The sequence below is a fragment of the Eretmochelys imbricata genome, chromosome 19, assembly GCF_965152235.1.
Source record: "Eretmochelys imbricata isolate rEreImb1 chromosome 19, rEreImb1.hap1, whole genome shotgun sequence".
Lineage (NCBI taxonomy): Eukaryota > Metazoa > Chordata > Testudines > Cheloniidae > Eretmochelys > Eretmochelys imbricata.
The window spans coordinates 15,481,924-15,498,310 of NC_135590.1; the positions used below are offsets into that span (position 1 = coordinate 15,481,924).

At 41.9% G+C, this 16,387-nt stretch overlaps 1 protein-coding gene across 8 annotated transcripts in view; it reads right to left on the minus strand.

Moving 5' to 3' along the window:
* The window catches only part of PUM1 (pumilio RNA binding family member 1), a 131,348-nt gene extending 115,804 nt beyond the window's left edge, over nucleotides 1-15,544 (minus strand). For 7 of the 8 annotated variants that reach the window (XM_077837704.1, XM_077837699.1, XM_077837703.1 and 4 more), the window contains exons 1-2: nucleotides 15,436-15,544; nucleotides 9,888-10,261 (exon numbers count right to left, since the gene is read on the minus strand). In XM_077837704.1, coding sequence (XP_077693830.1) covers nucleotides 9,888-10,250 — 363 coding nt within the window. In that variant the 5' untranslated portion in view covers nucleotides 10,251-10,261; nucleotides 15,436-15,544. Of the gene's footprint in view, nucleotides 1-9,887; nucleotides 10,262-10,952; nucleotides 11,020-15,435 lie in introns of all 8 variants that reach the window. The other variant, XM_077837697.1, reaches the window with a different exon arrangement.
* Nucleotides 15,545-16,387: the final 843 nt, after the last annotated feature.

Consider the following 16,387-nt stretch of genomic DNA (forward strand, 5'->3'; position numbering starts at 1 on the left):
GCCACCACTTCCAGCAGCTCCCATTGGCCTAGAGCAGCGAACCGCGGCCACTGGGAGCTGCGATCAGCCAAACCTGCGGACGCGGCAGGTAAACGAACTGGCCTGGCCCGCCAGGGGCTTTCTCTGCACAAGCGGCGGAACAAGTTTGGGAACCACTGGAGTAGGGTAAACTGGACGGTGATCAATTGTTCTCCATGTCCACTGAAGGTAGGCCAAACAGCAATGGACTTAACCTGCAGCAAGGGAGATTTAGGTTCAATATTAATATCTAACTATAGGGGTAGTTAAGCTCCAGAATATACTTCCAAGGGAGGCTGCAGAATCCCCATCACTGGAGGTTTTTAAGAATAGGCTGGACAAACACCTGTCAGGAATAGTCTAGGAGGTTGACTTGGTCTTGACTGAGTGCAGGAGGCTGGCCTGGATGTCCTCTTGAGATCCCTTCCAGCCCTACATGTCTATGATTTTAAACTGCATGGGGGGGATGAGCAGAACTGAGATAGGGATACTGTGATGCTGGAAGTCATTAATGGCTACCATCAACCAGTTCTTCATTACATCCAACAGAGAAATGCCATGGCGTTGAGCATAAGGCCTTGCATCACTTGGCCGCTCAAAGCAATCAATCTGAATTACAACTCCAATTGATATGTTCTTTCTTGAATCATTGAGGATATTGGCCCCAATCTTGAAGAGATGGAGAGAGCTGCACTAATTTCAGCGAGACTTTGCACAAGCTTGGTAGTCCACTTATACAGATTGCTTGGCAGGTTCAAGACCAGACACAGTACATTCATCAGGTCAATAACCTCAGGTGAAATCTTGACCCAACAGCTATCAAAGGCAAAATTCCCACTGAAGTAAGGGCGGCCAGGAATACCTCCCTTGTGTCTAAAGTACACTTCTTGGTGCTATATAAACAGTCTAACTGTAGCATCAGTTTTCTATTTTTTATTCCTGGAAAGTAATAAAGAGTAAAGAGTTTCTTTTGTTATCTGTCTGGATGGATAAAGTATTTGATTTCTGTTTTTATGATTAATAGTTTATTTTAAGATTGAGGCACCTGAGTCTGGCCTTCTCACTTACCTCTGTGGTGTAATCACACAAGCAGATGCTCACCCCAAGAAACAGTATCCCTAATACTGCTTACTTTTGACCTATATGCATTTGTATGACAATCACTGCACTACCCAAGTATCTTGTGAAATTTACATATGGGCTATCTCGAATGTTAATAGTCTTCCATTACATTTTTTAAAAATTTGCTGAATTTTTAAAGTAGAAAAAACTTATGTATTCTAGTAATACACAATACTCAAATTGTAGCATATACTGAAAATTTAAAGTTATCAGTATTATGAGAGCAAGGACAAGTAATATGAAAATGTTGAGCCTGATTGTAGCACTATGCAACTAAATCTCTTTTTTAATCCCCAGGAATGAAAGGTAACTTCATACAGTGGAGATGTCTGAATTGTTCAAGGTAACTGTTTTAGGATATAAAGAAGGTTGGTTTACAAACCTTTTGCAACAAAAAAAATTTTAAGCTAACCCTTTGTGAAGGTTTATAGTACATAGGCAGCAGCAGCCAACTGCTCTTATTAGTTAGTCTAGAGGAGATTTTGACTCGCATCTCTTTTTGTCTTGCCTGTAACATACATGCAATGCTATACACAATACCAGAGACAACATTTACCAATTCGTGACAAAAAAGCCCCATACAGGCTTGTCAATGGCAATTAGGTGCCAGGGTTAAAATATGTTGTTCCATCAACTGATTACTGTACTATTTTTAGTCCTCTTCTATAACAATAGTCAGGAGAGAAAGAATGTGAAGTCGCAAGTATCAGACAGGATTAGAAGCTTTAACTACTATTTTTGTAGTAAAGAATTCATAATTAGAACTGCTACTACCATTAGCATTTGAAGCAAAATGCTATTAAAATTACAGACGGGCTAATATTTTACATGGCATTTAGCCAAGATGGTTAATAGTTATGGAAATACTTAAGACAGACAGTCTTGTTAAACTGCTGTTTTTGGTTCGTTAATAATAGTTTTTTACTTTGATTTTATAGAACTACTAGAACATACCCCTTCACACACCCCACAAATTAAAATAAGCAAAACCCCCACATATTAAATCTGTGCACAGTATTTAACTTCAAGATCAGTTGAAGAAAAAGCGTATTTTTGTTCTTCCTAGGCAAGCAGGAGTCAAGTAGATTAAAAGGATATGGTACCATATAATGAAATCACAAAGACTGCACAAGTGATCAGGTGTGCTCTGTGAATTAAAGCTAGGTACCTTGTAATGGATTTAATTGTTAGCAGGGCCAATATAAATTTACAGACTCAAAAACAAAAATATCAACAAATCCTGAAGAACTAGCCAGTCCCTGTAGATTAAGGTTTTCTAAAGAAGATGATATATTCTAAATTTCAAGCATTCATTTCAACACAGTGTTAACTTCGCAGCCAAATAATTTAAATGGTAACACTGTCAACTATTTCACTGCTACCATAACACCCAGCTATTGTGCTTACCATGAAAGTACATGGAAATTCCAATGGAAATTCCATTAATTTGAAAGGCTGTTTCATGGTATAAGACTACAGATATTAAATATGCAAACAACTGAATACTGAATGTGCGGTCACAGGATTTCTTTCTTGCCTCAAGCTGCAGTGACTCTCCTTGGCAATGTGGGCCAGATTGCAGTAGCACCTAAACTCTGCTAGGCCCTTTCCAAAAATGTCTCTGGCCGAAAAAGCTTACAGTTAAACAGCACTTCCTTTGGAGCAACACTGGAGCCTGTCTCTGCTTGGCTTCCCAGATCGTTTGAGAGGAAGAGGAGGTGATCCCCTCCTTAAGCAAGCCTTGACCATGTTGTTTGCCATCCCAAGAACCAAACCTAGCCCTTCATAGAATATCAGGGTTGGAAGGGACCTCAGGAGGTCATCTAGTCCAACCCCCTGCTCAAAGCAGGACCAATCCCCAACTAAATCATCCCAGCCAGGGCTTTGTCAAGCCTCACCTTAAAAATATCTAAGGAAGGAGATTCCACCTCCTCCCTAGGTAACACATTCCAGTGTTTCACCACCCTCCTAGTGAAAAAGTTTTTCCTAATATCCAACCTAAACCTCCCCCACTGCAACTTGAGACCATTACTCCTTGTTCTGGCATCAGCTACCACTGAGAACAGTCTAGATCCATGTGGTAGTGAAACATAGTAGGGAGGCTGCACGGTTTAAATAGTGGATTTGGAGAGAAGTGAGGAGTCAGGAGAACTGGATTCTATGCCCAGTTAAATGTAAAGTATTGATTAAGAAGTTCAGTGCTCCCCATTCAGAGGGCTTCACAGAGACAAAACCCAAAATGAACTCCAATCCTCACCCTGCCACTCTCACTATATTTCTCTTACTGAGTGCATGGATAATTCCTCAGATGTGAGGAGATAACTAGGGACAGAAGAATGCTGCAGGGATTAGCTAATTAAAGAAGCTCTCAAAGAAAGTAAATCCCTAAAAATTGTTCTTGCATCTTCAAACCATTACAGACTTCCGTATTACTCATTTACTGTAATTTGGACATAAAGCCCTGCATTTACTGTAATTTAGAAGGGGATATCACTGAATACTAAGGAACAGCGACACTTGACTGAAATGTTGAAAGATCATGGTCAATGTCTTCATTTCCCTGTAACATCTGTGTGCAAGGGGGAAAAAGTAGCTTTTCTTAGTTTTCGTTAAGTGCTAAAGGTAACTCTTCTAAGATCTCTAAGCCAAGTGCCTTTTTTGTACTGGGACTTGGTGGCTCCAGGGATCTGTAATAAGATACGTGGTCTTTCAGCATCAGACCAAATAAAGCCTAGACTGGTAGTCATCAGAACTCCTATGTGAACTCCTATGTGATATCTGTTTAGTGACTTATGTGAAATGAGTTATTGGTCTCAATTCAAATTCAATTCAAATTTTTCTGGATAAGTGCTACAACAAAAAACACCATCACAACAGCAACCTGGGCAGATAGTCTAAAAAGTCAACAGACATAAAATACGCATTGAACTTTCATCCTTTTCCTGTTTAGAGGTTAAATATATTGGCAGAGCAGACCTTGTTGCCAAGAAATTTTAAAGACAAAAAGATACTTGTTTTGTAGTTACTTCTAGACCCTTCGGGTTTTTAGGAAATCAACCTATAGTGCACTGGTCCCCAAACTGTGGGGGTGAGTCCCCCTATGGGGGCATGGAGGAATGGGGGGGAGAAGGGGGCACAGCAGGGCTGAAGCCAGCCCTCCCTAGGGGGGGTGGGGAGGGAGCTCCACTACCAGCCTCACTCCTCCCCCAAACCTGTTCAGCCCTCAGTCCTGCTCTGCCTCCAGGCCCAGCTCCACCCACACTTCCTCTCTGCCCCCAGACCAACTCCATCTCAATCCCCAACTCCTCCCCCATGCCCAGTCCCATCCCCAGGTCCACCTTCAGCAAATCTCTGCTGCTGATGAAGCCTTGGCTATTAATCGGGGTGGGGAGCGCGGCCACATTCCATTATTTGGGAATGGGGTTTGAGCACCATTGCTATAGTGCAGGAGTCGGCAACCTACGGCACGCGTGCCAAACCCAGCACGCGAGCCAATTTTTAATGGCATGCTGCTGTCTGCCCGGCTCCGGGCAGACAGCAGCGTGCCACTAAAAATCCTGCCCAGCCCGGCCCGGCCTGCTCTTTTCAGGCCCCCACCCACCGCTCTCTCCTTGCAGGGCAGGCAAGCTTCCCCCTCCCACCGCCTCTTCCCCGAGCGAGGGTGCTGGGTTCCTGCCCCTCCTCCTCTCCCTCCCTGCGGCTGATCAGCTGAGGGCCCTTGCTACGGAGGGGGAGAGGTAAAAGTGGAGCCGCAGCGTGCTCTCTGCTCCGGGGACCTTGGGGAAGGGGGTGGAATCCGGGCATATCCCCTCCAGCCCCCTGCCGTGAGCCGCTCAGGGCAGGGGGCTGGGAGCACCCCCACACCCCCAGCCCTCTGCCCTGACCCCTGCACCCCCAAGCCCTTTGCCCTGCACCCCCCTCCACGCACCCCCCAGCCCCGTGCCCCGACTCCTGCACCCCCCTCCACGCACCCCCCAGCCCCGTGCCCCGACTCCTGCACCCCCCTCCACGCACCTCCCAGCCCCGTGCCCCGACTCCTGCACCCCCCTCACACACCCGCAGCCCCCTGCCCTGACTCCTGCACCCCCCCCCACACACACACCCAGCCCCCTGCCCTGACTCCTGCACCCCCCTCACACACACCCAGCCCCCTGCCCTGACTCCTGCACCCCCCAAATCTCCACTCCCACCCTGAGCACCAAACAGGAGCTCCTGCACACACACACCCACATTCCCACCTGCACCCCTCGCACCAAATGGGAGCTGCCCAGGTAAGCATTCCACACCCAAACCTCCTGCCCCAACCCTGAGACCTCGCCCTCATTCTAGCTCCTGGCCAGACCTGCACCCCAACCCCCAGCCTGCTCCTTCACCCCCAGCCCTGTTCTCAGCACACTCCCACCCTCATCTCAGTGCAGAGAGAGGAAGAGAATGGCTAGAACCAGGGAGAAAGTAGGCACCTATTCTATGTGGACAGGGCCAGAACTCCAGACCGGCAGCGGGCTGAGTGGGGCCGGAAGCCGGGACCCTGGCTGGCAGAATCCCAGACCGACAGCAGGCTGAGCCCACTGCCAGTCTGGGGTCCTGGCCACCAGCCCCGCTCAGCCCACTGCCGGTCTGGGGTTCTGGCTGCCTGCCCCTTGCCAGCAGGGGTCCTGGCCGTAGGCCCCACTCAGCCCGCTGCCGGCCTAGGTGAACGGAACTCCAGGCTGGCAGCAGGCTGAGTGGGCCGGCGGCGTAAGATCAGCATTTTAATTTAATTCTTAAACATTTTGAAAACCTTGTTTACATACGACAACAGTTTAGTTATATAATATACAGACATAGAGAGAGACCTTCTAAAAAACGTTAAAATGTATTATTGGCACGCAAAACCTTAAATTAAAGTGAATAAATGAAAACTTGGCACACCACTTCTGAAAGGTTGCCGACCTCTGCTATAGTATGTCTGAGATCAGGAACCTTTCAAAAGCAGTTACATCAGTATCTGTACACAACAGCAATACTGGATTTATAAAATACACCACATGCACCAGATTAACCAAGATGAGAACGGAGTCTTGGTTGATAACATTTTTACTAACCAGAAAAACTGAGATTTTTTCCTGAAGGGGAGAGAGGAAAGGTTAGAAAAACTACATATAAAATAGCAATTGAGCGAAGACACATTTTTTTCTTCCATTTTGAAGGTTATTGTTTGGAATAGGATGACACTGTCTACTTCTTTTGGAGCACTGAGAAATGTGTTCTCCGGTTACACCTGTCAAAGCCATCCACCATTTGAATTCTTTACAGCTGTCATTCCAAGGAGGAAACAGCAGCAGCAGACAGGTGAAAAAATAAAAACATGTTAAACAATGAAAAGCAAGCATATTGTACATTTACTTTAACACACGTGTTATATAACCATTGCTGAAATGTTATTTACTGAATTTGCATAAGTGTCTTCTGTGCCACAGAGAGAGAGAGCTCCCAGCCCCAAAGTGCTGACAACAGGTTACGTCTGAACAGTTGACACAAAGACACAGGAACAGGGATTAGGAAGCAGCCATTTAAAAAAATATCAAAATCTTCCCACCGTTAGCTACAATCTCCTAAACCCTACACATTTCACGCTAAACTGTATTAACGCATAATTAACCTGCACGACCTTCCGCTACCACTGATTTTCTCACTTGATGCCCAGCACCGCCCTCCACTTTACTGTCTGCAGCACAAGCCCTATACCACTTGCAGATATGGATACACAGTCCAAACACAGCCAGATGGTCCCCGCTTCAAAGACTTTACAAATCTGAAAACCTGACCCATAGGGTGCTCAGCACCCTTCAATTCCGATTGACTGCAGTGAGATTAAAGGGTGTGGATCAGGCCCTAAACAGATACCATACCAACAAAAGAGGAGTGAAAAGATACTACACAAGGCGGGAGTTTTATTTGTTCATTAAAAATTTGGTTTTTAAATTGTGTCCTAATTTTTAATCCTTTACTGTTCATTATCAACCTGTTCCGATTTTTCAAGTCATCTTATGAGAACTTAATACCTCCAACCTGGACCCCAGATATTCTCCTTCCACCTCCTTAAAAGTGAGTGACACATGACCCAAGATGATATATACAGGACTAAGGCACTGATTCTGCGAGCGTATGTTGGCAGACACCTGTACACACATGGAACATCTTACAAGATCAGGGCCCAGGAGGGAAAGAAATGACAAAAGTCATACAACTTAGAACATTTGGGAAATCACTGCGGGATAAGGTGCAAAACAAGTCAACACAGGTCACTGTCCCATACCATACCGATGACCTTAAATTGACCTTTAATTTCATGTAATTAAAAAAGGATATGCTGAATGCAAAAACTGGTTAACTTGTTAACGTAACATTAAGTCTGCACAGTTGAAACCACAATATTAGGAAACTAAACACTTATGGTCGTAACGAAATTAAGCGTGTTAAGGTGGAGTATTGTAAAGCATATATATCACAACAGTAATATTTGAAGCTACCATGAAAAAACAGAAAAAAATGTTATATACTTGCAAAACCGCTAAATTGATACTGCTGTATATTTCCTGACTTTGTGATACTAAATGGCAGCCTTAATGTTAGATTATATTTGCAGTTAATATCTTCATGTTTGGGATTTAAAACAAAACCAAACAAAAATCCTACACATAAATGCTTTAAAAAAAAAAACAAAAAAAACTAAACAGCCCCAACTAGATTTTCAAACAACATGTTTTTCAATAAGCCGTTACTTGTGCTGTTATTTAACTCGAGAGCTTTCTGCAAAAGAACAGCAGCAGTACATTTGTGGCAGCGTAATAAGTCTTTGAAACAGTTGAAACAGGTCAAATTAGTTTTGTTTTTTTTAAATTAAAGCTTAAAAGTTTACAGACTACTACAGAATGCAGTGAAGATTGCAGACACCTAGAAACCGCAGGATATAATTTTTTATAGCTGCAATTTTCTACCATTTTTGGTGGCGTTGCTACCTTTTGGGGGGCAAGGATTGAGAATTTTGCTCATTTGTGCATTTCAGCATGACAAAGCCATCCTCACACAAAATATCCCAATGCTACTCCAACCAATGTGTAACCAGTGTTTGGTGCCTACTGATTATCACTTAATAGCAGCAAATTTGAGAGACCATAAAATATTTAAGAAGTAGATAAGAATCATCCTCTGACCTACATTAACTACGTCAAAAGATTTAGTTAACAGATAAAGCTGGAATACAACTTTTATCATTACTCAAATCTTCAGTTAGATGATTTTTTTTAAACACACTAATGGCAGTCATTCCAGACTGGAGTCCAACCTATCATTTTTCTTCACGCACATTTTAGCTAAATACTTGTATTTGCATGGAGGAAATAATTAGGCATAATATTTCTTAAAAATAAGTTTAAAAAGACACTGCCAACTTTTTTCCTAGCTCTATTTCATATTCTGGATTTCATCCTATGCTTCTTAGGGAACTGAAATTAATGCAGTTCTTTGTTTACCTCTTTGCTTATGCATGTGCTGATATTACTCAAATTGCACAATTTTCACCATAGTGTTTACTTGTTAGACAGCCCTGCGGAGAAAGCAGAACACTTTTCTAGAGGGACGTGGGGTTAATTTCTGGTTTATTTTTCAAACTTTGTGATAGGGTGATTCACTTTTAAATAAATTAGCTCTTTGAGAATGGAGGTGGTGTCACACCAAGTTCTAACAAGTTGAATATTAAGTCAAATTTTGGCCATGCTCCTTTAAATAGTGAATTTAAACAATCTTTTTTTCTATTTTGACAGAAAACCAAAAAGCTATGTAAGCAATGCTGAGGTTTTAATGAGGTTACAGAAGCTTTGTTCCTGCTGCTTTTAAGAGATTTCTGGGAACCACTGACTTCAAAAAACATGCTTACCTCTAAATGCTGTTGCTGTATCTCCCTTATTAGAGGAAGCAGGTTTTTTAGTTCATCCCTGTACTTGAAGAGTTACCCCTACATGTCACAGTCAGATAGCTAAGCAGTGGTACATGCAGTTGTTTAAGCCCCAGCGTATAAAATTATGCTGTGATTTAAACCATACCATTGGTTAATGGTTAAATTCTCTTTTCTCTTTCTTCATTTATATGCACAGTAGAAGTATCCGATTATTCTTTAGGACATTAAATACATGTGAAAGCAAAGTTCTGTTCCTTAGCACATGGTGAAACAACTGTTTTTTATAAACTGCTTTCTTCCTCATTCAATTAACCATGCCCTGCCCCTTTTCCCTCACTTCTCCTTGTGCTGCAGACAAGTACCAGAACTGTGTACATTTCAGTATTAGAGTGTGAAGCTTTCACCATTCCTACATGCTTTAAAGGACAACACAGTTTTGTAATACCATTACATAAAAAATAATGTAACTACAGCATTAGGTTTGATAAGAAGCAACAAAGAACACTAAACTGGTTCACACATACAAAAATCAATAAAGAGGACTGATGAATTTTGCAGATTCATTTTAACTACTGTCACAGAGTGCAGTGGGATTTCCAGTTCAACACCATCAAGAGTGAGAAAACATTTCATTTATAACTAGTGAGGCATTCAAATTCTGAAAAGAAAGAAGTCTGGCTGACACCATCCAAACCACACAATAACCGGCTTAAGCTTTAAGAAGGTTCATTAAAAGCAGCAATCCTAGCATGATTTGTTCATGTATTCAGTCTGAAATATTGAATTTTTTTTAAAATTTTATTATTACCTGATGTTCTGCATGAATGTTATCCCCAGTAGGCCAGCGATGTTTGCTGTTATTATAGCCGCCTCCACCACTTCCTCCTCCCCCAAGCTGCTCACCATGCTGCCTCTGAAAGAAGTAATCCACCATAGCGTCGTCCTGAGAGCGGCCTGCAACTCCTATGGATCCAGGGACAGGACTGGAGTGGGTCCCTGCTGCAAGCGCTTGATTTGCAGCTGGCTGTTGCTGAGCCTGGGACCCTGTTCCAGATGTCAAAACAACAGGCATGTTGGGATTAGCTGTATCTTGTGTGTGCTGCTTCAGGTGGGGGCTGAACGAGTCCTGCCAGAGCACTGCTTTTCTCTTCAAAACACACGCAACGCTCATTCCACCAACACCTAAGGAGACACAGGGTTTTCCATGGTTAATCATTTTAATAACTGATTAAGCACACATTGCCTACGTCAAGAAAAAAATCTTTACTTCTTTTGACATGTTTATGCTTTCCTGTTAGTCACAACTGACCCATATCTCAGAAAGCTAAATTTAACAAACTTCATTTCAGTAAAATATATTAAAAATACACACTAGCCAAAACAACAGTTAATTCTACAAGATGCTGCCAATACAGCTAAGATATTCACAGTTGCCTGTTCTTGGAATCAGACCACCAAGTTGTGCAAGTGAAATTTCTTGTGTGGTCAGCACACTAAAATTTTGTCTCAGTTTAATCTAAAATTGAGCACTGAAAACTTCTCGGGGAGAAAAACCTGGGGCATGTAATGGAATTCAAAATACAACATCAATGTTTATAAACTTCTATATTAATGGCAGTTCTGCTACAGAATCTGTCATTTGCATGTAAATACTACTAGATTACTACTTCCAATAGTTAGATAAACCAAAAAAAAACTTAAAGCAGCCAGTTTTTCAAATTCAAACCTAAAATATTATTTGTACACATGCTATTAGTCATGCCCCAAACATAACTTGCACTGTGTTGCAAACACTAAGGCTGGCTTTGGCCATGAGACAGTAAGATATACACACATATTTATGGGAGATTCCCTGAAGAAAAAAGCAGCTAACCTCTTAGTGACTGGGACACCAACAGAATGTTCCAGAGCTAGATCAGCCGACAGCCTCAATTCAGTTACTGATGGGAGAGAAAAAAACTAAACTCTGACTGTAGAAACTATCTAGCATAGCAAACAAAGCAAAAAATAGAATCCATCCCACACAGCGACCAGAATACTATGACAATAAGTGGGTAAATAATATTGCTAATCAGTTAATAAATCACTATCCCCAAAATGTTCTGATACAGTATGAAATACTGATTTCATGCTGCTGTGGTAAGCCTTTTTTGTTTTGTGAAAGCAAAAAGATCAATAATCCAACACGGACAGTGATACCACAGAAGATTCTGTACACCTTGATGGTAAAGTGCTTTTTTTTTCTTTATGTAATTCCCACCCCATTAAAAAAATATATATATACAATCAGGTATTTAAGTCAGAAGAAATGCATGCACTATTAAAAATGCTAAACAGACCTCGGACTTCTAAACTTCGTGTCAATTATTGCCCTGGTCACCCAACTACAAACCCACAAATATCATGAATAGTTAACAAAGATGGACTGACAGCAGAATTTGCCCCTCATTCATTATCATCACAACTGCATACCATCATGCAGGAAGTCAACTTCCACATTCATGATATGGCTCTCCCTAGCATATCTTGACTGAAAACTTTGGCCCAAACCTGCAAACAGTTCTGTGGGCTCTGAAGGGAACCTTTATCTCCTCTTTTCATCACACTACTTTTTAATAACCATCAAATTCTACAAGTGACTTTCAGGAACAACTTCATAACTGCACTGGAGTGCAAGATGGCAACAAACAGAAATCTTAATTTTGCTCAAAAATCATCTAGATTTTCCCTAACAACGTGAAGTGTTTTTTCTCTTATTCATCTGTTAGCGGAATCTGACTATAGAAACTTCAGTAATAGGATTTTTTTTCCTCTCCTTAAGTTTCTTTTTTTTTTTCCTAGAGCAATGTAAACGGGTAACTTTGCACTTATGCACACCACTTTACATGTTCAAAGAGGTGTACAGACAAATAAATTTATTTAGCAAAACCTCATTGGTTCTAACTTTGATGTAAATCTTACCACAAAACCTGGTAGTCTCATTCCACTTCTCAAATACAGCACTATAGTGAGGTCTCATTACTAAAGCTTTATTATTTTTACAAGATACTCTTTTACCAACATACACTATTTAGCTTTCCTATAGTAAGTTCTACTCACACACAAAGCAAACAAAAAAAAAACTAAATGAATCAAACTCTCCTACAGAAGGAAGAAGAAAGATAGATTATTTCTATCATTAATTTCTTATAAGGGACTCATACTATGATGATGATGGCAAAGTACTTAGGTACTTGTGGGGTAATGTTATGGATAACTAAAACTGAACCAACGCCTGTCAAAATAAATGGAAAAATATATTGTGAGGCAGTCTTAAACACACGCACAACCCGCCCCCCAACCTTCCCATGGTCCCAATCCTTCAAAGATTCACATATGTGAATAACTTTATGCACTGTGACAGGTTTCAGAGTAACAGCCGTGTTAGTCTGTATTCGCAAAAAGAAAAGGAGTACTTGTGGCACCTTAGAGACTAACCAATTTATTTGAGCATAAGCTTTCGTGAGCTTCATCGGATGCATACTGCCAATGAAGTGAGCTGTAGCTCACGAAAGCTTATGCTCAAATAAATTGGTTAGTCTCTAAGGTGCCACAAGTACTCCTTTTCTTTTTATGCACTGTGAATATCCCCACTGAAATCAATGGGACTACTCACAGCACAAAGTTAAGCATGTGCATAAATCTTTGCAGCATTAATTTCCTTATTCACAAAATTTTGTCATCTGCAGTCCCATTCCCTCCCCACCCAGTTAGAGCAAATTAGCAGGGATTTAATCACTCAGAGACAGTGATCCCCTCTTAATTTTTCTTTTAAAAACTTTCCAAATGCTCTAACCAACTAATATGCCATCATTTTCTATTACGGCCATGATAGATAATAGCACATAGTTGAGAAGTAACAATAAAAGGTTTGGCAGTTGTGGCCCAATTGAGGGATTTCCCTTAATGACCTAAGTGATACCCCACACGATACGGAGAAATGCAGCATCCTGATTTTCAAAGCTTTTAATGGGGAAGGGACCTGCCCTTTTCTATGTTTGAGACCTGCTCCTTCTTTAGCCTCAGCATGCTACATATCTACATTTACATAAAATACCTTTTAGAGGTTCCATCACCACTCCTGAAGTTAAGGGGTGATCAAGCTTTATCTTTCCCACATCTGAGGGGCTGTCACTTGCTCCCTCAAATCTCACCGGGGAGGAGAAAGTGTTATAAAATTATTATTTTCTTGACACTAGAAAATCCCAGGCAAGAGCTAACAAGAGCATTATTACGTTCTGTACAACTGTCTGTATTCTCAGAAACCTCCTCTTTCATTTAACATGGATATGGCAATCTCAAGTCAGAACAGAAAACTTGGCACAGGAGACATTTTGAAAGAGAGCAAAGGGGGAAAAAAGCATGATGGGAAGTTCCAGTTTAGTTCTGAGATATGTTTTAACAGAAATGTTGTGATAAATGTAGCACACAGCTGAATACTGTCATTCAAAGCATACAGAGCATCAGAAATATGTTAAGTCACCTACACAACACATACTGGTTAACTAACCAGCAGCTGCAACTCATCACTGCAAGTGTCTTATAGCTACTCAATCTCTTTTACTTTTCAAACTCTTCCTGTATTTTCCATATAAAGAGTTTCCCATGAGTGTTATTCATTTACAAAATAAACAGCCTCCTATAGGACATTACAAAAAGGGATTGCCAGAGTGAAATTACTATTAACATACGTTTCTTTCCCCTTACACACACACACAGGTAAACAAGATGTTTTATGTTATCATTACCATAAGACTGCATGTAATTTCCTGTCTGTAAGCAACATAACTTTGGGGACACAGCTAAACAAATTCTAACTACAAGAAGCGATGGCCTTAGAAAAAATAGCTGTATTCTTCATGTAGCATAACTACTACTAATAAATTCAGAACTCAATAACTGATCTCCAAGCGCTCCGATTTAAAAAAGTTTGCAGTAGTATTTTAAAAAATGTATTTTGCAAAATTAAACTATGGAAAAATAGAGGCCTTTACAGATTCCTAAAGTTAGACTACGAATCAAAGCCACCTTACCCATTGTTTAAGAGGCATCTGGTGTACAAAAACGTAAAAGTTCACATTTTCATTAAAACCTAAGGAGACACAGCAGGAAGTGGGTAAATTGATAACCCACTAAACTTCTTAAACCAGCATTAAAACACGTCATAAGACAAATGCTAAACCACCCACCCTCTCAGTAAAAGGAAATTCCTTACTCATGATCTGCTTAATAAAATTTCTACTTGGAACCAAGTTATTAAGCACTGAACAGAAAAAAATGAAAATGGGAGTCTCTCTCAGTGTGGGGTAAAGAACAAGTTCCAATGTTGTTCTTTTCAAAACAAAACTGCTTAATTAAAAATGATCCAACACAAATACTACAGAGGGAGTAAGGACGAAGAGAGAACAGCACTATGTACTTATAGCACATCGGAAAGTATTGTGTGTGTTTTATTCCCTTCCACTTGAAATGATAAAGACCTTCTCTTACAGACTCTCACACACCAAAAAAACAACAGGGCTTACACACACAAAAAAATCCCAACCATTACAGAGATAAAACACAAACCGTAGGAATACTGGGACACTTATGACAATAAAAATGGATCACTTTTTTATTTTTGAGAATTAAATGCATGCACCTCCAGAAATCCCAGGTATATCTTATATACATTACACACACACACCTATAAATACACATACACACACATACAGTTTCCCAGCAATTCCTGTTGATAGGAATCTGAACTGTGTACAAGCTACGAAAGGTTTGGACGCTATTTATCACATTTACTGAATTCCCCCCCCCTTCCGCCCCCCCCCCCGGCGGCGCCGTACAGCCAGGTTAAAATGCACACGATGAATTACATGCCGAGAAGAACCCCCACTCGGGTATTATTTTTTTAAACCAAAATAGCTTGAATCCACCCCCTGCACCCCCCAAAATAAGGATGATTTCTTCTCCCCCCAGGAGGATCAGGGCAGGGGATTGCCCCAACTTCACAGGGACCCAAGAATAAGGGTTAATGGAGTTTGTGGGGGGGGGGAGTGGAGGGATTTAGGACACATTATGGGGCCCCCTGCACCTCCCCACTCCCCCTCCCTCCTTCCTTTGATAACAATAGGGGCCTTGCTCTGACTCCAAAACATGTACAAGGAACAGAGCGAGAGGAGAGACCCAGGCACAGCGACCGGCGGGGGCTGCCTTTCGGGGCCGCATCAACCCCCACCTCGAGCCCCTAACCTCAATATGACCCCACCGACTGGTCCCCTGGGGTGTGGGGCCCAATTTAGTCCCGGTCCAGTCCGGATACTTACGGGCGGAGCGGTAGGATGAAGCTGGATCTCAGCCCCCCCCAGGCCTCTCGCTGGCTGCCTCTCCCCCTGCCTTTCACTCCGACAACATGGCGGCCCACTGGGCACTGGGACGGCGCGATGCATCATGGGATGGCTAGGCAGGCCCAGCTTGCTGCTGAGCCTCCTTGTCCCTGCTCCAGGCTGAGTGGCAACCAGCGCAGCATCAGCTCCTGTGCTGGGGCTCAGCTAGACTGGGCCCTGGGCCTTCTCTCCTGGGCAGCTGTCTGTGTTAAACACAAGCCCAGATCCAAGGCAGTTCGTCCGCATGCCCGTAAGCAAGACAGAGAGCTAGCGTTTCACGGATACGCCGAGGACACCATATGTACACCCTGACTGGGCGTCCCAGCCTTATACACACCCCAAATGAGTTTTACACACACCCTGACTAAGTTGATCTACCCAATACACAACACCCCATGATATTTCGGTGTGGGATTTTTAAAGCCCCTGCTCCAGGAATGATGTTATTAGGTGACCATCTCAGCTTTCAACATTTAAAAACTAAGTTCCTATTCCTCATAGTTGTAGAAAAAAGATTGAAAACATGACCTGAGCCTAACCTAAAGACTCAGGAACCAGAAGATAAATAAAAAGAACACTTTTTTTTAAATCTTATGATTTTTTGGGGTCCTGACTCACAATTTTTGAACACTTGGGGTTGGCAATGTATAAACCAAACTGATCCTCTCCAGCTGAGAGATCCATATTTGCAGAGTGTCGAATATCACACAAAAAACACATATCAATTCTCTCCAGCTAAGACTGAGCTCTTATTTTAATAAAAACCTAAAGTGTTACACAACAACAACAGGGATATTGCAGTATGCACCACTGCAAACTATAAAGTTCCTTTCTATAGTCCCCTACATTCAGCAATCTCAAAGCATTTTAATTACATTATAATTAATTAAGC